Here is a 21,409-nt window from a genome sequence, read left to right as displayed (position 1 = left end):
TCCTGGAATCCTCCCTTCAGAAATACGTGGTTTGTGAGACTGACCTAACAGCCGACTTTTTTATTGTAAAAGAATAAGACAGAGAAAAATACTTTACATAGTATTTAAAATGCATGTTGGTGAAGGCTTTAAAATCCCACAGTCTGTGCACACACTTAGTTTAGTCTAATCCCTGTACTTTAATAGAAATGTCTAACTTAGGCTGTAAGGAAGTATAACAGGGTTAACTTGCATACCTGTGATTTTTCGGTGAGCCAGCCTGGTTGCAGCTGAAACGGGACATGGTTGGAAGATGGATTAGCTCTCCGCTGTGACAGTGGCTCTCGGGCTGCCCGCCCCTGGGTGGCGGGCTTTGTGCCCTGGCAGAGCCCTGCGGTGAAATGCTGTGCCAGGAACGCATTCAACTCTAATGCTGTTTGAAAAGCATTTCCATGTTTGTCATAGCAACATACGGTGTCACTTACGTGAAGTGTTAGTAAAATAAAGTAACTGGAAGATGGCAGATCTTGAATAAATGGAGAAACTCTAACCCACTTTGTCCCTTGGCTTGGAGTGAGAGGCCTCCTACTCTGTGGTTATGAGACGTTCCCCGAGTCTTTCATCCAAGCCCAAGTTCCTGGGAAAGAAGCGATGGTGTTTTCCAACTCTAAGAACAGGCATTAATGCTTTAGTGCTGGAGGCTGCTTCAGCCGCTCTTAACCGGCTTGAGTCTGCATACGCGCATGTGTGTGCATCTGTCTGACGTGGCTGGGGATATACTCCGAACGTTATTTACCCTAGTGGGAATATGCAGTCAGAGGCTTTTTATAGTGTGTGTGTTAACCTGCCAGGAAAATTTTAGTAAAATGTCTTCAAAGTTGAGAAAGGCAGTATACAGAAGCAGGCTTCTTTTCAGTCTTCTAGCAGAGAGGACTTTCTCCTTACTGTTTATTGCAGGATTATATGCGAAGGCAGAAGTATGACAGCTTCCTTCTTTGCAGCTTCCTTTCTAGCGCTGCCGGAGGATTCTTAGGCGCTGCTCTTCTACTTTGAAACTCTGTAAAACAATTTCAGAACCACCCACCCGTTGCTATATAATACATTTTACATTACACCATTTTTCCTGGAACTGGTGGTTGTTTTTACAGTTGCTAAATGTAATGGAGAATGTATTGGTATCCCACTGGTTCAGAAGGAATGTTAGAGGTTTAAATATACAATATTCAGATATTTATCATTGATTTTTCTTATTACTCCCTCCATTGCTACTTTCAGGCAGCTTTTGGCACCATCAAGTGGAGTGCCATTTTATGGCATTTTAGTGGTAAAACACGTTAAGTAGATATATGCATCCCTACTGTTATTTTTATTTTGATTTATGCTTACATTCCATTGTATGTTTAATGTCTTATGAATTACAAAAGCTAGGAAACGGCTAACAAATCTAATATTTGAGAGGAACATTTGGTACGTTGTGTGTATGTTACGGTGCAAGGAAGTAGTGCTTTAAATGTGCTGAACGCTGCTGTTAGTCTACTTTTTTTAGTTTACGTTGCTAGAGCTGAGCAAATCGGTAAAAAGATTTGAAGAGTCTCTTAAAAGTGGCACTAGAGTTCAGTGGATAGTATGTAAGCCTGGGATACGAGAGCGCAATTGCATTCCTGTTTCTGCCCAAAATCCCACAGCAGGTTGGTGACCAGTTGCTTGGCCAGGCATTTCGCAGTCTTGTTCTGTCTGCCTTACGCTGCACGTTCTTCTGCCAGGGACGGCCTTGCAATTTTGTGCAGAGCCTCTCTCTTAACCAGTTAGGCCCTCTGTGTGCTGCCACAGCAGATTTTCAACCCATACGTACGGGCTTGTGGTTTCATGGCTGCTTTAATCTGACGTGAGGCCGCCGTGATGCAACTTCCCTCTCCTCTGCGCCACCATGGCTTCAGTGCCGCTGTGGGGCAGGCCTAAGCGAGCGCTGAATACTGGTCCCCTTGGCCCATTTGGCCCTCTCGGGTTGAAGGACAGCCGCTTCTGGGAGGAGTGTGCATTGTGTCAGATTAAAGTGGTCTTACAATCACAGTCTGGTTGTGTCTTTTCCATGTTAAATTGGTCAAGGAGGTCTCACTGCCTAAATAGCAACTGGATATGATTTTGGTTTATGCTAAATTAGCAGCTCTTTAACTGTAATAAAGTGAATATACTTTGAAACTGTTACTGGCAAGGGTCTGCGTTACGGATGCTGCTGTTCTGGAGACCAGTGTTACTGAAACTCTACTCTTTATTCCTTTCCCTATTGTGAAAAGTGGCTGTTAAACGCAAATATTTGTTACACAGGATACCAGTACAAAAAGCTTTTGGTATGTGTAGAAGACCTTTCTCAACTAAAGATAATCAAAAAATGTTAGTTAGCTCTGTATCATTGTAAGTAATAAAGCCTTAGTGAAAGGTAAAACAACTGGCAATGTCATTTTGCAGATAAGGAGCTGTATGCCTGGATGAAGTGTGTGAAGGGACAGCCTCATGATCACAAACACTTGATGCCAACTCAAATTATTCCTGGCTCTGGTAAGACCACCTACAAACAAGCAGGATGTGCGCGTGGTGTGTCTGTGGCCCCCCCCCCCACCCCCATTCATCTTTTCTGTGAAGAGACCAGAGTTGTTTCTTGCAACTTTTCAGTTTCCAATTTAAAAAACGGCCCTGCACATTGTGTCGAATCATCTCGGGAAGGCAAGTGGTTCTGGGCAGTCGAACAGCACGGGGTAGAGGTGATGAGGGGAGAAAGAGGTGTACGCTGGTAGATGGCCACAGGGGCTCAGGGCGGCTGAGAGCAATAAGCAGTTGACTTATACTTCCGGGTATTTGTTGTGATTGTTTTTTACTGTTCCAGAGCAGAATAAAACAGCCAGAATGTACTAACAAAGCTGACCATAACCATTAAATTAAAAGAAAATTTTGGAATGGTTCTGCAGAGGAGCATTACGTGGTAGCTGTTTTGTGGGGGTTTGTTGTTCACTGCGCATGTAGATCAGTACTATGAAGTTTATTTTCTGTGCTGTGTCCTCTTCCTCCCCCCCACCAAGTGTGGTTTTGGTTGGACATCTGATTGACCACTTGAAGGCAAAAGGCAGTAAAGAAGATTCCAGTTCATCAAAAACTGGACCCAGTAAAATTCAAAATTTTGCTTGTAGCCAAACATGTTACATGAAGAAGTGCTGTTGTGTTCTTTCCATTAGCACAACCTTACTTGTGGTCTCTAATAGCACTGATGCAGGGCAGAGAAAGAAAACCTGAATGTGTCTTTCATTTTATTTAAAGAATTTTCACGTTATTTTAATCTGGAAATACAGACACAGTCACTATTTTATGGTTTGTTTCATGTTACTTCAGGTAGAAATGAAGGTTAGTTAGATTCCATAGTAAATTCAGATTGTGATTTCCACAGAACAGGTTCCCTACTGAAACTGTTCTTAATTTTAAACTGTGAAATGAACCACTCAGCTGGAAACAGTGCAGTGAAGACTGCCCCTGCGTAACCTCCGTTTTGTTCTTTTGTTCATATCCATTGCCAAAGAGTCTTAAATTACATGATCAGGTACTAATTTTTTTTGTCAAGCCATGGCTCACTTCAGTCTGTAGCTTGATGGTGTTATTAAATGAGGCAATGATGCACCCATCAAACAATGAGGCATAAAGTAAATAATGAATAACTGGCTTGCTTGTTGTGTGCCATAAAATGGGGATGCAGAGTAAAGCTTAGATTATTCAGAGGCTTAGTCTGCAGTTATTTAATTAAGGACTTAGCATCTCTTTCTGCACAGGCTTTAAGGTAAAGCAGACAGTCTTTGGTATTTTTGCATGTTAAATTAAGCATTATTAATAGTTGAAATTTCAAAAAGGCTTACAAATAGCTTTTTAGCACCACAGTATTCATATTGTCAAGAAAGCCAAAAAGTGATTGACAAGAGGATCACTGACGATTTCTTCTTAATTGTCTTCTAGTTTTGACAGATCTTCTAGATGCTATGCACAATATTAGAGAGAAATTTGAAATTAAATCCCATTGTCAGTGTGCCACCAAACAGAGCATGCAATCCGGCAAGCTCCCTGCAATGAATGGTGTGTCTCAGGTGAGTTTAAAATATGTGTGTAGATTGTAATTTTTATTCAAATCTTCTGATACTTAGAGATTTTTACATGTGAACAGTATCAGTCACATTTTAATTAGCATATACAGTGATTAAGTGCTATCTTTGTCTTTTGTTAAAGCAAAATTACATACTTAAAAACTGAATTTGTCCTTTACAGGTTTTACAGAATGTCCTTAATCACAGTAATAAAATTTCTCTGTGCATGCCTGAGTCTCAACAGCAGAATACCCCCCCAAAGTCGGAGACAAATGGTAATACAAGTCCAAGGAGTGATGTAAGCACAGACAGCAAGTTAACACCACCTGAATCGCAGTCGCCACTGCATTGGTTAGCTGATCTTGCAGAGCAGAAAGCCAGAGAAGAAAAGAAAGGTATATGTTTGATACTCACGTACCATATACGTGATTTTGGGGCCACCAGTAATACGTAAATGAATTCTTAGGAAAAATCCATGTTATTTTCTGTTTAGCAAAAAGAAAATAAAATGCCCCCCCCCCCCCCCCAATTTTAATTTTGAAACTTCAATGCCTTTTCCTGGTGGCATCAAAATCAGTTACCAGAAAAGCCACTAGTAGAATGCATGTGTAATGTGGCAGTGTTTCCAGCTAGAGCATCTCTCATTTGTGACAGGTACTCACTCAGCTGCATGTCTGAGATGCTGAGGAAGGCCTTTTCATGGTCACACTGTTTGACTGCATTTTGAAGGATCTAGTTCATCCTCTGGTGTGTTTTCAGGTGAATAAAGCGCTAGTGCTACAGTATATTACCACCACTGTAAAATGCAGGATACCAAGTGCTGTTCCTATGTCTACATCATGATACAACAATGTAAACTTGCAATAATTATTTTTATTTTAGAGAATAAAGAATGTCCTTCTGGAAAGCATTCAAAGGAAGAAAAAGACCAGGATAATTCAGAGTCCCAAAACTGTAAAACCTCCCCTCCTGCATCCCAGAACAACGAACAGGGTTCAACCTTACGAGATTTACTAACTACAACAGCAGGCAAACTGCGTCTAGGTTCTACAGATGCGGGTATTGCTTTTGCTCCAGTTTACTCCACAGGAACACCAGTGAGTGTTTACAAGATGCATGATTTTCATATTGGGATTTGAAAATCTGTATCATGCGTTTTTGTACGTTTTAGAGTAGTCTGATAAATATGTTGCATTAAATACTAATTTAGAAGCAAAACCTCGCTACAGCTTCCTTGAAAGATTTAACATATATATACATGCTTGCACACACACGTGCACACATATATACATTAATATGGAGGTGTATGTGTGTACACACACACACACACACACGTATATTTATATATATTTAATGATAATTGATACATACTATGAAGACTATGTCCTTAAGTTAGAGAAACCATTCCCTTGGCAACATAAAGGAAAATTCCAGTATCCTGAGTTTTATTCTAACTATATTTTTCTAATTTGTTCTGCTTAAGACTGCATGCAGTTTTGTACAAAGGAAGTAGATAACTAAAAACTGATAATGCAATATTGTTGATATTCTGTTGAATAAAGTATCCCATTAACTTTATTTGCATTTACATTATTTAAACATAAATTTGTTTGTTTTCTAATAGAGTGGCAAAAGTGGAAGGACTATGCCAAACATTCTCGATGACATAATTGCTTCAGTGGTAGAAAACAAGATTCCACCAAATAGAACACCAAAGACAAATGTAAAATCTGAAATAAAAGATGAGCCAAAGGACGATAGAAAATGTATTCTAGATGACTGCAGTAAATTGTACAATGATATTCAGTATTCTTGGATCTGTGATAAGCATGTTTTGTGGCTCAGAGACCATAAAAACAACAACAACTGGAAGCTCTTCAAAGAGTGCTGGAAACAAGGGAGGGTAGGTATCCAAGACTAGTTCTGTCTGAAAGGTGACCTCAGTATGAACTCTGGAGGAGTTATTGCAACAGGACAAAGTTTGCCTGACTTCATGTTTGAAAATGTATTATTAGTGCATTTTATTACTGTGGGTAAAAACGTATCGGGTATATCCTACATATGAACTTTGTGGAGATGAAATTTTAGTTAAATGCTAATAATGAATAAGAAATGACTGTTAGAGATTAAACCGCTAAAAAGTTATGTGGCGTCTTGGGTATGGTTGCTGTCACTGGAAGTGTTCATACCAGCTAAGGAGAGCCAAGGCCTTCTCTGCATGTTTCAAATACATCTTACACTCCAATTTAATTGAAGCAGGCCTTTCATTCGGAAAGGATGAGTATTAATTTTTATTTTTATGTTTTTTTAAGCCTGTATTAGTGTCCGGTATGCATAAGAAAATGAACTTCAGCTTGTGGAAAGCAGAGTCAATTAGTCTAGATTTTGGAAACCAGCAAGCTGATATCTTGAATTGCAAAGACAGCATTATTTCAAACACCAATGTCAAGGAATTCTGGGATGGTTTTGAAGATGTTTCAAGTAGGTTACTTTGAATGTATTATTCCATTCATTCTAAACACAGTCAATGTCAGAAACTGCAATTAAAATTATTCTTAATAGATCTTGAGACTTTGAAGAAATTTTAAAAAGAAAGCTCTGTATAATCTGTTTCAAGAGAACGTGCCGAAAACTTGCATTTTGTACCTCTGCAGAAATAAGGCTACACTAATACACCCTTTTCTAAGTTAGCTCAGACTTATAAACCAAATGGATGTCATTGTTCCTTAACTAGTTGAGTTTGTTTTGTCTCCTAATCGAATCTCTTTAAATTAATCATCTTTCTTCTATGTATGAAGTCTTTATAGAGAGCTTAGAGTTCAGTTACACGTTTTAGTTGAACCTAAGTAAAACATCTAGAGTGTATTAGTTTTTAGTAATTTGTATGTTTCTTGCAGAACGGCAGAAAATAAAAAATGGGGAAACAGCTCTACTAAAATTGAAAGATTGGCCTTCTGGTGAAGATTTCAAGGCTATGATGCCAGCAAGGTATTTGCATTTAAAATTAATTATTCTTAAGGTCATCTCCATGCTGTTTTTTCTTCTCTCTTCATAATGGCACAAATTCAGTTTTAGTCTCCTTCCTTTTGTCCTCTAGATATGAAGACTTATTAAAAAGTTTACCCTTGCCTGAATATTGTAGTCCAGAAGGAAAATTAAACTTGGCTTCTCATCTGCCAGGATTTTTTGTCCGTCCAGATTTGGGACCCAGACTATGCAGTGCATATGGTGAGTGTGCCTTAGAAGTAGAGCAGTTACCTCTTCCCTTGGAGGTGTACTGTGTCATATGTTAATGCTTGATAGAAAACTGAGCTGGTTTGGAGGATTATTAGTGACCGAACGTAGGAGAAATCCTTTTCTGACTTCACTGTTAACAGTACATGTCCCTAAAGCATGAGACTTTATCTACTTCTGCGTTTCTTTTCATCTTTTCTAGTGCTGTTACATTCTTCTGAAGCATGTAAATGGTAGGTTTTTTTACACATAGTTCCTGTCTTAGTAATATCTGACAAAATATTTAATGAGTAGTAGTGTGTTTATAATTTTGGTAATAAAATCTCAGCATTTTTCTTGTAATTTTTGTCTGCACTGGTGGAGTCCATGTTCAAAATCTTGTTTAGACTCAGACCTTTTCCAGCGGCGCCTCCTTTTGCAAACAAATTTGTTCAGTTATGTTTTACAAATTGTCTTAATAGCACAAGAAAGGAGTTGTAATTTGTGGTGTGATGGCTTTGATTTAAAAAGTTTTCCAGGTGTCTTCTGAAATAAACATATTAAAGATAGTAATCGTAAGTCGTGGGTCTGAGAAACTGAATCGTTCATGACCTTTATATGTGATGCTGCTGTAAGAGTTAGTGTTCTGAAATGTCTTTTTGACTTAAGCTTGTGCTTTTTTTCATGTTAGAACTAAAATTACCATGTGTTCCTCTTTGCTTGGGGATTTCTTTTAGTTAAAAACTCGGTTTGTAGTCAGGAATAAAATGACAGATTTGATTTGATTTACTTATTTATTCATTTTACTTATATTCTGCCCCAAGCAACGTGAAAGGTTGAAAAGTTCAGAGGGAAAGCCGTTATCAGGAAATGTCTTTGGTTATTCTGCTGAAATGTGTTTTATTTTGATACAACAGCTATGTAGGAACAGTTGTCTGGACAAAGAGATATCTTGAGATCTTTGTTAAAAGTAACGTTTTCTTTTGTTAGCAGGTACAGCAAATCACATCTTACTTTGTGTATATCAGTATTTCCACATTAAAGCATGCCTGTACATAAAACACTTCTCTATAATGCTTGGTGAACTTTCAGAAATTCAGCTGTAGCGCATTTTTATTGGAAGGCAAATATGTGATGTCATGAATCTTAATTTTACTCCAAATTTTTATCTCGTAACATAGGTGTGGCTGCTACTAAAGATCATGATATAGGAACTACAAATCTCCATATTGAAGTTTCCGATGTAGTGAACATCCTTGTTTATGTTGGCATAGCAAAAGGAAATGGAGTACTTTCCAAATCAGGTAGAGGGAAGCTCATTGTGTGGGATATAAATACTGAATGGCATGTCACTTTTAAAATGGGTACAGTTCGTTTGAAATGCATGCGTGAAAGATGTCCTTAAGTACTTGCTTACACCTCCAAGATTCCTCGTTTCACTAGAGAAACTTAACACAGCAAATTAATTCTGTGTAAAATGCACTGCAGTTCAGGAGTTACGCAATTGTATTTCAAACTCTTGACTCTTTTGTTGCTATTACTTGTAATTAATATACCATTGCTATGTTGGTGCTGGCAGAGCGAATGAAAGTGCAAGATGAAGGATCTTCTCCGGAAGCTGTGCTAGGTCCAACAGTTATGTCAGGATGATGTATTTGCCAAACCCTCTGTTTAGTCTGCTGCCTCTGGATGCGCGCTGTGTTTGTTCTATTGAATTTGGACCGCAGTGTAATTTTTCAGTGCTGGAGAGCGTAAACTGGTGTATGCTAGTCCTCAGTATAAAGTTGATTGCTTATGTGAAAAAATCTTTAAATCACTGAAATTGTTTTGTTTCTTTTTCCTTATCTGTGTCTCCTTGGGTTCCATAATCAGCACATATGGATTTTTGTGTGTGTCTAATACAGCTCCAGTGCCACCTTCTATTTGCTTTGTTTTCACTTGTGCGTGCTCAGAGTATATACCGGCGAAACTGCAGCGTATCAGGAGAGCTCTAAAGTGTCTTGACTAGCTGCTGCAGAACAGCAAGCAGAATGTTGCTTTTGTTGACTGCAGAAAAATACCTTTTTTCTCTCTTAATTTTTTGTTGGCAGCCCTACTTGTTTATTTCGGCCAAGAGAATGCATTCTGTCAAATTCAAGAAACGTAAAGAACAGTTTAAAAATTGAACAGTGTTTTAAAAATACTTACAGCATTCGTGTTCTGTTAACTTTCTAATTACAAAAACTGAACAAAAAGATCATCTGAGGGGCTTTAGTTTTATTTAGTAAACATTTATCTGCTTAGTGTCCCACAAAAAGTTTGAAAAGAAGGTGCATTATTACAGGTTTTTTTCTCGATATCGCTTCCTAAAAATATTTTTGTCAAATCTTAGGAGTATTGAAGAAGTTTGAAGAAGAAGATTTGGATGATCTTTTAAGGAAGAGATTGAAAGATTCAAGTGAATTACCTGGTGCTTTGTGGCACATTTATGCTGGCAAAGATGCTGACAAGATAAGGGAGTTTCTGCAAAAGGTTAGATTTATAATAGATCTTTTGTAGATACAATTTAAGTAACTTTAAAAAGGGGGGCGGGGGAACCCAAAAAGTCCCTTCTCCCTACATAAACCATTGTGTTCTGATGGCCATGACTCTAGTTCTGGTTGCAAGGCTTAGGCTTGGGGCATGAGAGAAGCAAAATTCTTTCCTTTGTAGCCCATAAATTAAATTATAATGGACCAGTCGCTGCTACAAACTTCATTGTGACACACATGCACACATGGTGTGAAGATCAGTCTTCAGTTATTGCCAAGTTCATCCAGCTTAGTGCTGATACCCTAAAATGCTAGGACAGTTGAGTTTGAGAGGGAAGCCTTACTCATAACATCTTAACATGGTTAGTAAATTCCATGAAGAGAAACCAACTTTTACCCTCTCCGGAATTTTGGCCTTATTTTAGAGTAAAAGAAGACTTAAGTAGCGAGGTGAATACCTTGCATACTCCACAGATTTCCTCCAGAACAGCATCTCCAAGGGGAGGCTCTGGAGAGGTTAGAGCTGCAGTATATTCCTCTAGACCCTTGAGCTCAGATGACCACTAATTGCATATTTAAGGAATAACGCTGCCCCATGTTTAGAGAGAATAGCAGATATCTCTGAGTTTCAAAAAGAACCTAGCAGGATTTCATTCTCTTGATGAGTCCTGTCAGTACTTCTTTCCATGTCTTTTTCCAGTAAAAGATTAATGTGAAACGCTGCATTCTCCCTGAGAAACTTGTTTCTCTCTTGGCATTAAAATGATAGAGCAGAATCTGAGGGATGGATATATTTGGGTTAGCAAAGACGACTCTTCCTGTGGGAAAAGCTTTTCGTGATCCTATTTATGAAAGTCCTTGAAAAAAGTGATCTGTAAGTGCAAGCTGCTATAAAATGCTGTAATTAATGTGGAATAGGTGGTCTTTGTAATTTGTAGCTGGCGGAAGAATCTTAAGATTTCTCTGGACATTGAAAAATTAGACTTGCCAGTTGTTGGGGTCAGCCACCTTTCCTGTGCAAATGGGCATGTTTTATGAGATGAAATTTGTGACTTCTATGTTTTGTGGACAGTACTGTTGCCAAAAAAGTAGGCAGGAGGCCTTTTTTCTTTGCAGTCCTTTAAGTCAGAAGAATTTTTTTGAATGGGTAGAGAACTTCCACACTGCATACTTAGTTCTGATCTAAAATATACTGAAGGGAAGTTCCCTTATGCTCAGAAGATACAAACTTGGAAAACTAGCACTGTAGATGGGTCATAAAGGATCTATCCTGAAAAAGGTATTAGGTTTATTCCAGAATTGTTTAAAAATGCCAGTGGATGTTAATTCTTGGTTATCTAAGCATAGGCTAAGTGATGGAAGGCTACTGAATTTACTATTTTTGTGGAAAATGCACATTATTACAATCCTGGACACTGGTGAGTATGGATGTATGGTAATGTGTGATACTCTGGCAGATGGTTTTCTTCTTCCTCTCTGAAGACCATGGCATGTCAATCAACAAATAAAATCTTTCATGTGCTCATCTATAAGAGCTACAGGTAGTCTCCAAATTCTAAAGGTTCAGGAGGGCATGGAGATCTCCTCTTGTCCTTTCCTAATGCAAAGGATTATTTTAATTTTTTTAATATTTGAGTTTAAAGGATAATGCTGTTCTGTCATTGTTGAGGAGTGGCTTCACTGACACAATTTATTCAAGACATGGATTTGTGTGTCCCTGTAGTCTTTGGTCTCCAGATCCATGCTTGTGTTATCAGATGCTGAAATACTTGTGGCTTTTTAGTCACATGCAAAAAAACCCAGCAACCACCAATCTTCATAAAGACTTTGTGTCATGTCAGTTAGCTTAAATGAAGAACACGCTTTGTCTCTTAGTGAAGATGAAAGCAGTGGGGATAATGCATCAATGGCAAAAGTCAACATCGGCTACTGTGCGCGTCTTTCTTGCACGGCCTGTGATTCACAAGTTAGAGTCACATCAGGACTTCTCAGTTCACCACTTGTCAAGTAGGGGGAATGTCCTCCTCTGGGCCATTGACAGTGATCGATGACATTAAATTTTAGAGATAGCATTTCTGCTTTAGTTTTCCGTGTCCTGTGTTTAGCACTTTTTCATGTTCTAGAAAGCAGTCTTGACAGATTACCTAGAAATACCCAAAATGCCACTGAAGTTGTTTGAGGAAAAGTCTACAAAAGATGTCTTCAGTGTCTTCTACTGCGGGAATATTTTAGATGAGCTTTAACTGGCGAAACAAAAATGATCCATAAACAAGCTGGAGGCCAGAGTGTCTCCTGCAAGCAGGAAAAGCATAAGAAATGCGGCAGTCGGGGTTCTCCTGGACAGCGGCTCTGTAGGTTTTGGTCCCAGGGCAGCAGCCCAAAGAGGTATGTAGCCTGGTGACTCAAGCATTTGCCCTTTGGCAAGCTAAACTTTGAGAAATATGAGCGGTAGTGAACAAAAGACAGCTAATTCCAGGAGATTATGAATATGTGTACCTCTGGGCTTTTCTGCTTATTTAAAGAGCAGAAGCTCACAGAGTGGATTAGGGCTCTTCAGCTTGGAAAAGAGACAACTGTGGAGAGTTATGACGGACGAAATCAAGACTGCAAGGGAGCAGACGGGCAAGGGACATTATTCAGAGTTTCTTCTTTCACAGCAGTTAAGACACATTGTGAGACTCAGGGCAGCAGGTTTAAAACAAAAATAAGCCCTTTAAGATTCTCTGTAATTAGTTTTTGCATTTGCTGCCACAGCTTGCTGCGCTAGCTAAAACTGAGTTATGTGCCATCTTTTATTTTTGGTGTGGTGGTATTTTTGAAATACTGAAATGGAGATTAAACAGTGGCTAGACTTGAAATACATGCTTACGGCTTCTGTAGACACAGGGTCCCACTTTACCTCCCGATAGATAAAATCCCAGTATTTCCTCTAGTACAGAAGGTTTTGGAAAAGTAATTAATACACAAGAACAGTTTCAAGCTCTTCGTCAGATAGTTAAGTATATTTAACATCGATGTGAAGAAAAATCTATGTCTTTAATGAGATAATTGTCTCCTGAGTCACAACAGATGGTTTGATATATGTTGATTTTTCTCCTTTAGTCACTATGATTCAGTAATTAGCAATTGATTAGGACTAGTATTTGTTCCCTTGTGGTTAACTTAATGAAGAATGGTTGTTGCAGTTAAGTCAGTTGCTCTCTTGGGAAGTATTTTTAGTTGTCCATCATGTTTTCTGAATTCCTTGCCACATGGGTAGCAAAATAACGTCAAAGTTTACTTTTATCCACTGCCTTTTTTCCTGAGTTGCAGTGTTAAGTCTGTGTCAAAGCTGGCAGTTGTAAGCTCAAGGAACTGGCTGCATAGGAACTCTGCGAGGAGATTCTGCTTTCTGTTGAGAGAAGTCACGTAGAGAGAGCGCGTTGCCTCCTAATAGACTGTCGTGCTAAAATCTTCAAAGACGTTGCTACTTTTTTGGTGTGGAAGTCCTGCACATCTCTTCAGTTCAGTGGGACTTCCTGATTCCTTTGAGGTCCTTTTGAATTCCTAACAAAAATTCTAATTTGGGTATTAGAAACGAAGTACTTTGTTTTTTTTAACTCAGGTATACATTTAATTTACCAGCAAGGGATTTTCTACTTTTAAAAGTAACTTGGGATCTTTCCTGTACTTACAGATAGCAAAAGAACAAGGCCTAGAAGTTTTACCAGAGCATGATCCAATACGTGATCAGAGTTGGTATGTGAACAAAAAACTTCGCCAAAGACTTTTTGAAGAATATGGAGTAAAAACCTGTACGGTTATTCAGTTTCTTGGTGATGCTATTATTCTACCAGCAGGAGCACTTCATCAGGTAAAAGACATCTATTCAAAGCTATACAGGATAAAATAACATAAATATTGTAAAATAACTTTCTTGAAGGACGTATCACATCTGTGCTCAAATTAGATTTGATTTTCTTAGTGGTTGCTATTAGTGTGTAGGAATACATTATGATGTACATTGGCTTGTAAAAATGACTACCCGGTACTAACATACAGCAGTTCAAACACTTGAAATAACGCTGTTCCTTTTTTCCTTTAAAATGGAAAATAATCAGACAACTAAACCATTTTTTTCTTACTTTGCATATTAGCAAATTTCTAAACAAACTGGTATTAGTTAGGACAAAGTTGCACTTGCACTTTTTCTTCTAAACGCAGACTTAACTTACAGGGACGGGAGGGCACGAAAGAGAGAAATAATTAGATGTCAGGTATCGTCATGTTTTTTGCCTTTAGCCATAGGAGAATTGTGGAGAAAGTTTGGCATTAATTAGCAAGATGTTTCTTTAACAGAATTTTGCAGATTTTTTTCCTGGAAAGAAAAACTATATTTCTTTTTACATGGAAAGTACATCAATCACCAGGAGACAGCATTGTCCCTGCAGCCACTTTCCTTTCCATCCCAGAGAGAGCGGTTGCACCTCTGCTGCAGCCAGGCTTGTTCTGTTCACAGTTATGTAAGGAAAAGCAGCTCTGGAGAAAGAGTATGAACTGTGTAGCAAGCTTTAGTCCTTTCTTAGCATGTAGGTTTTGTTATTTCGTTTTGGGTTTTGTTACCTCCCGGTCTACAAATTGCTTTTTCTTGGTAGAAAGCATAATTGTTTAGACAAGATTTTTGGACAGTTCTGTATGGTATGGTGATTTTTTCCTGTAGAAACAGGAAATGGAGCCTGCTTTCTTGTAGTCTTGCCAGCTGTCTAGCACCGCTAATTAGGGAGCTGACTATCAAGGAATGAGGAGCATCTCCACCCGGCAGCAGGGATTGTAAACCATCTTGCTATTAAATATTTATCACCGATCTCTACTCGGGTTCAAGTGAGGCAAGAGTTTTCCAAATAAGACCACTGTTTGGTCTATGATCTGCCAGATCAGCTTCCAAACACCACCTCTTCTGGGCAGAGGAAGCCATAACTTACCATGTCACACTGACCGGAGCAGTAGGGAATAAACGTGACTGGGTTGTTCTGATGACAAGTGTAATGTCCCTTATGTGTCGTCTGGCTCTTTCAGTTGCTTGGACGCTCACAGCAACAAATACTTTGTCCTACTTTATCCTAACCTTACCCAAACTAGACCTCTTTGTCATTCCCATGTTTCTTGAGACGAGTTTCACTTGATAGTATGTTAACCCTGAATGATCTGTGCAGGTTTGTTTTCAGCAAAAGAAAACAAAAAAAAGCAGCTAACCAAGTCTAGGGTTGTTGTAGGTTGCCTTTCCTCATATCGTGTCTCTGGGGTTTGGCCCTTTCCCTATAAAAAGGTGAAGGAATATCTTGCATTGATTATATTCTCAGCTCTTGCCAAGCTTAAGCAATTAGTATTCCCAGAGTGGATCAGATTTGTATTGCATTCTCCATTAGCCTCACTCTGATCTCTTAGAACAAGGGAGATCATCCAAGATAGAAGAGTGAAAAGGGAACCCACAAAAAACTACAAACATACTGGGAAAATGGTTTTATGTAGCATGAGGTGTTATATAAAACTGTAGGCTATAAAACATGAAGTAGTGTGAGTGCTCCAGATCTGTAGGCCTCTCTGCAATTCATAGGTTTGGGGACCAAAAATAAGACAAGACCACTGTTATCTTTATCTCATTGGCTTTAAACTCCAAATTGCTTTTGAAGTGGTAATGCTCTAGTTTCTGGCACCAAGGAGTTAATAACAGTGCTTTTAAACCTTAGTGGGTGAAGCTGAAAACCTTTTCATCTTTAGTAAGAAGTTCCTGTGAATTTGCCATGTAGGAGGAAATGAAAGCATCATGTTCTTTCATGTACATGTACAGTACTCTTTATATAGAGATGCATAAGTATTGACCTTAGGGATGAGCACCAACCCTTTATATGTACAAAACACATTTAAACACTTTAAAATAAGTCTGAACAAGAATACATGCCAGCTTAGGTTTGCAGGTTAGGCATTTCAGTTTTATATGCACATTATGAATCTTAAAAAATTAAAACTGGATTATTAATACTAAATTTTGGTGATAAAATAACAATTTTATTTGCTCATTGATAATGTTCTGGAGCACAGGAAATCAGGCCGCTGTGCAGAATTAGGGAGTCCGGTTGCTGGTGATCATTAAGTAATGCACCTGAGCAGCTTTCTTCCTGAAACCAGGTAGTTTGTTGCCTCCTGTTGCTTTTGACATGCTGGTCTAGAATTTTAGTGCTCTAACACTGGAGAGGTTGGGTTTTTCATATATATATTCTTTTTTTTTCCTTTCTAGCTTCTATGTATTCATGTCTAGTTTAAAGCAGCTTCTCTTGGGTTAATATTTCCCTGTAGCATAAACCATTGTTTTTGCTTCCTTGGTTTTCTCTTCCTCCCCAAGGTATTTATAGACAGCCATCACATTCCCCTCGTGTTCATTTTACAAGGCTAAATAAGTCAAGCTGTCCAGGCCAAGCTCGTAAGAGAGGCTCCTCTGCCTTGCGGTGGTCACAGCAGCCTTTGCCTGCACCTTGTGCAGAGAGAACTGTTCTCTCTGTGTGGGAACCCAGATGTGCGTGTGTCTGTGTGTGTGTGTGTGTGTGTGTGTGTGTGTGTGTGTGTGTGTCTTACATACACACATACAGAGCGTTCAGTTCAGTATCTTGTACAGATGCTTCCCTGAACGTGTCTTGAATGACACGTTGTAGCTTTGCATCTCTTTTCTTCTTGGCTGTACCACTAGGTGAGGTGAGCTCATAGTTGTCCTGTGCTTAGCTAACATCTGGGTCTTGGTCTGTGTCCTCAGCAGTTCCCATTACTTCAGTAGTTTAAATATTAGGAATTACAAAACATAAAAAATAGAGCCTCTTTAAATTTTTATTCCATGTGTGTGTTATATCTTGGAGTTTACTATGCTACACTATAAAGTGCATAGAGAGCCCTCTGTGATTTTAATTCAGTGATTAGGTCTCATCCAAATTCTAAAAATATTTCATTGATAAGTTAAAAGACTGAAATACTTGAGTCAGTGATTGACATGTGCTGCTCAGGCTAAATGCAAGACTTGTTCATAGCAGAACTGGTTATTATAATTTTTTTTTTTTTAATAAATGTATTTTCTCGATTGAACAGCATGATTATGTATCATAAAATAACCTACTATAGCTAATGTGTCCTCCTAGATATGTTATGATAAGTGCATATAATCAATGTCTGGGAGTTGAATATTCACAGCTATGGTGAGGTTCTGTGTGTCCCGGCTGGCTGGGGGCTTAGCCGTGCAGGAAACAAGCGATTTGTGGTGCAGGGGCAGGAGGGAGGGAGCTGCGGGGCCAGGTGGCTGCAAGGTCCTCTCCTCTCTGTGCCACTTCCCGCCCTGACCCCGTCCCGGAGGTCTGCGGCTTTCCAACACGCTGCCCAACTTATGGACTGTGCTGGAAAATCTCCACTTGACCTGGGCTGAGGGAGAGGCCGTGCTCTCTGTTCAGCTGGAATTGGCACAGCAGTGAGAACCTTGTAGTCCTCTCCCCATGAATCTCAGGAAAGTTATTGCTAAACATATTTATTTTTGCATATCATTTTATCAATTTGTATTATTAATACGTATATCTGAGAACTGCCTCAGGGCTGTCAGTGGGGCATTCCCATGTGAAGCATCAGACAGGCAGGGTACCCCTGTCTACCCCAGAAGACTTGCACACTAAAAAGTGGAAGGCATGACAGAATGAAAGATCTGACGGCGTTCAACGTTGACAGGTCTGCGATGGAAGCAGACAGGGAAAGGGAGCCAGTAGAATCTTGTCTGAGTGGGGAGAAATTGAAAGAGTTGTGTGGGATTTGCATGGGGCGAAAACGGGCAGGTATAGACTTGAAACAGGTGAAAAGCGGGCGAGGGAGGAGAGAGGATTGGAGCCAGCAGCCAGTTCGCACAGAGCAGACACACTTAGGTTAAAACTCTAGGAAATGCCCTGCATGCCAGTGGGAACCTCGCGGAGGCACTTTGGCGGCTGTTCCCTCACTTGTGGCTTTCTGCAGTCTACACGGTCAGGCTGTGCAGCATCAACAAGCCATCTCCCTCCCCGTAGTTTATCCTCTGTTTCAGTGAATCCACAGAGGGAAATCGTACTGCTTTGTCCCCCTTCTTAATGATTGTTTTCTGATACCTTAATGAATATCGACGATTTCTACTTGCAAAGGGGCAAGCTACCTTATAACATCAGACTCGGTTAAGCAGTGTTTTTGGAGGAGAAAATCACTTTTTAAATCAAGTGCTGTGTCCTCAACTGTGTGTAAGAACAAAAAGTCTATTGAGCCTCGAGTACCACAGTGGAAATTTTAGACCATGCATCAAAACACTCTAGATTTTTGCTAAGCACCAGCCTAAATACGCAGAACTTCATAAGTACCAAGCGCGGAGGGACTGTTTTGTTCGTTAAGATGGTAACGGCACCCCCTCCTCCCCCCAGGAGCTTTGGTCAGTTTGCAGAATTGGGACTGCACAACTTCAAGCAGTTCTTAGAGTTTGGGGAAAGGTTTTAAGCACCATGCTGAAGAAAATTTATAATTTGTAAAGGTTTAGTGAAAACGTAGTAGTGTAGGTTTCTAATGACCATAAACAGGAGTTGACCGTCAGAAAGTCACAACCAAGAAGCGCGTTTGCTCCTTTCTCCTGCCCTGCACCGACAACCTGGCTGGCAGAACACGGTGTCCGTTTTTCTCACTAGCTACCTCTTCAGTCAGTGGAAGAAGTGTTTGGGAAATAGAAACGCTTTTTCCTTCTGAGCCTGCTGCTTTGTTGAAAGGCTTTATTCTTTTAAGGGTTTGAACTGGCAATTACTTTTCAGTGAACGTGGCGAGTTTTGCCTGGCAGAGTCTGGGTGGGAGCTTACCGCTTGCTGTCGCAGCCTGAGGACTCGTCTTGCGAGGGAGCTGCCTGCGGCCTCCAGGTCCTGCGCTGTGTGGTGAAACTGTTGTGCAGTAGCAGTACACGGTAGCAATGCCCGTACCCCTGAAAAAAGTATTGAGTAACACATCAGAACATGCTGAGTAAATGTCAGAGCTGAGTGCAGGAAGTGTGAGAGCGCAGGCAAACATCTGTGCCTTTCACCAGAAGAAAAACCGATGTATGTCATGTTTTGCTTTTCCGTAAAATGTATAAAGTCTCCTTTAGTCCGATAAGCGTGTGGTTTAAAAGATGCTGAGGTCCACTCTTCGCAAGTTTCTCTGACAAAGAATAATGCCCAAGTACTAATTATCAGTCTTTTCTTAATTTTGTTCTGCGTAGGTGCAAAATTTTCACAGCTGTGTTCAAGTAACTGAAGACTTTGTGTCTCCAGAACATCTTGTACAGTCATTTCACTTAACGCAGGAACTGAGGCTGTCAAAGGAAGAAATCAATTATGATGATAAACTGCAGGTATGAAATGAATTCTCGCTCCTCCAGAACCTGTTCTGAAGGCCCGGCGTGCTCAGCTCATTGAGATGCGTAGCAGTGCGTGGAGTTACTTCCTCCCCGCTGTTCACACAGAATAACAATGAGCAGCAGCGTGAATGCCAAGGGGGTAAATGACTCGCCACTGAGTTCCTGGTGTTTTTATTTCATATTACGTTTTAAAACGTGTAAAAAGGTGTTTCTTTTTGGAGTGACTTGTTTTAGTCTGCCTTTTTTTCTATCCGCCAAGCTTAGGGTGCAGTCTTAAACAAAGTTACTTTCACAGTTCTTTAATAGTAGGCCTTACTGAAAATGTGTCTGATATTTTTGCAGGTTAAAAATATCTTGTATCATGCGGTTAAAGAAATGGTGAGAGCTTTGAAGATTCATGAAGGCGAAATGGAAGATATGGAAGAAAACTAAGTGCTCTCTGCTTTTTTGTGTTAACATCAAATGGAGGTTATTTTTTCTAATATATGAGCAGTATGCACACTAATTTAAGCTTCACAAACCATCAGTGCCAAGAAAATAGTCATCATATTTACTTGTTAATGACACTGCAACGGTAGAGCTTCATATCACAGCCACTGTGATTACATGTTAGACTTGCAAACAATTAAGCAGCATTCTGCTGTCCTGTATTATAATGTATATGAAGTTTGTGAAATGTCAAAAGATTTAAGATGATGTATTTATTTTTGGAAAAAAACCCACAAAATTCTATGCTATATTGTTGATCAAATGTAAATGTGACTTGTACAGTTTGCTAAAATAATTCAGATATTTTTCACTACATTGAGACAGTTACTGTGAGAGTAGGACACAAACACCAGCTATTGCCTGCATTTGGGATCTTGCTGAGTCCGCACAGCAGTCATGTCATAATCTGAAAATTACTGCCAAATAACTGTAAACTTTGTACAATATAAAGTATATAAAGTAGATATTAAATACAGACACTTCAGTATTTTATTGAAGCTATTCAGTGTACAATTAAACGTTTTCAAAAGGTGTAATTTATTTAAAAATGGTCTCATTTTGGTAAAATTTATGTGAACTTTTAAAGCTAAATATTAAACTTAATATGCTATGTAAATATATACATATATACATTCAATGATGTATTTTTTTAAAACATTGGCTTGCTTTAATTTGTTAAAAGTGCAAGTGTTACACATGCTTTGTACATTGAAGTTGAAAGGGGTTTTACATTTTCCATTAAAATGACTTTATCAAATGTTGTCTCATTGTGTTCGTTTTTTATGTTTGTGGCACATTTGTGATAGCCTGCGTTGTTCATTCACAGTAACTGCGAATGCATCTCTGCTGTAGTGTCGCTTATTGTAATGCTTGAAATGTTCTGCCTTGGTTAATGTGCACCATTCTGCCCTCTCCGGGTTTAATACAAAACTGCTAAGGGACGTGCGGAGCACAGTTCAAATGGCTGAGCCAAAAAGAGCCTCTCGTTAAGAATAAAACAATTTAAACATTGTTTATGTTCTGTCTTTAATAATCCAACACTTACTTTGGGTGAAGGGGAAAAGGAATTTTCATAGAACAAGATTTTTTTTTTAATAGCATCTTAGCTCTACAGTTCAAGAAATACAGCAAAATAGTAAGCATTTTTTTTATAAAGATGTATATGTGTATTTAATAATGATAACGTTTGTTGGACAATTAGCAGAATTCCAGCTCATTGAGTTGGTCTGAAAAGTTAAACCGTACATAGGCTTTTCAAATTATTGAAACTATTCAAATGTTCAATTTTAGATAGAACTGTTGGCTAGCTTGTAGGTCCAAAAGTGGATAGTAAGTATCCTTTTGCCAGCTCTGAGGCAAGGTATGTAACAAAATCTGAAAAAAGTTGTATGCAAGTTATATTAAGAAGTAGGTGAAACACCAAAGCAATTTCTGGTTCCTTTTAGCTAAAAAGTCCTTTTTTATTTTTTAGGGTTTTTTTTCATTACCTGGTTTGAAATCTTGGGATTCGTTGAAGCTGTGAATTTTGCTGGGCTTTGCAGCCAATTCTCAAGTTCATACCCAGTTATATGTAACATCTTCCTTAATTCTGTATATAGCACAGAACTAGACTGTTAGGTCAAAATGCAAAACCTGCCAACAACATATGTTTCCTTAATGACAAGTGAACTTCAGCGGAAGTTACTTTTTTAAAGTTCAGG

The 21,409-nt window shown here is 39.1% G+C and overlaps 1 protein-coding gene across 8 annotated transcripts in view; it reads left to right on the top strand.

Annotated features, from left to right (window-relative positions):
* Positions 1–20,721, top strand: part of JMJD1C (jumonji domain containing 1C) — a 168,382-nt gene extending 147,661 nt beyond the window's left edge. For 7 of the 8 annotated variants that reach the window (XM_068950822.1, XM_068950824.1, XM_068950827.1 and 4 more), the window contains 13 exons: positions 2,446–2,535; positions 3,973–4,100; positions 4,279–4,492; positions 4,980–5,194; positions 5,722–6,000; positions 6,410–6,578; positions 6,995–7,085; positions 7,195–7,325; positions 8,492–8,614; positions 9,682–9,821; positions 13,497–13,673; positions 19,083–19,214; positions 19,563–20,721. In XM_068950822.1, the coding sequence (XP_068806923.1) occupies positions 2,446–2,535; positions 3,973–4,100; positions 4,279–4,492; positions 4,980–5,194; positions 5,722–6,000; positions 6,410–6,578; positions 6,995–7,085; positions 7,195–7,325; positions 8,492–8,614; positions 9,682–9,821; positions 13,497–13,673; positions 19,083–19,214; positions 19,563–19,652 (1,979 nt within the window). In that variant the 3' untranslated portion in view covers positions 19,653–20,721. Of the gene's footprint in view, positions 1–2,445; positions 2,536–3,972; positions 4,101–4,278; positions 4,493–4,751; positions 4,857–4,979; positions 5,195–5,721; positions 6,001–6,409; positions 6,579–6,994; positions 7,086–7,194; positions 7,326–8,491; positions 8,615–9,681; positions 9,822–13,496; positions 13,674–19,082; positions 19,215–19,562 lie in introns of all 8 variants that reach the window. The other variant, XR_011142260.1, reaches the window with a different exon arrangement.
* Positions 20,722–21,409: the final 688 nt, after the last annotated feature.

Source organism: Struthio camelus, chromosome 7 (assembly GCF_040807025.1).
Source record: "Struthio camelus isolate bStrCam1 chromosome 7, bStrCam1.hap1, whole genome shotgun sequence".
Lineage (NCBI taxonomy): Eukaryota > Metazoa > Chordata > Aves > Struthioniformes > Struthionidae > Struthio > Struthio camelus.
Note: the sequence above shows the minus strand (reverse complement) of the source record. Positions and strands in the feature narration are given on the sequence as shown.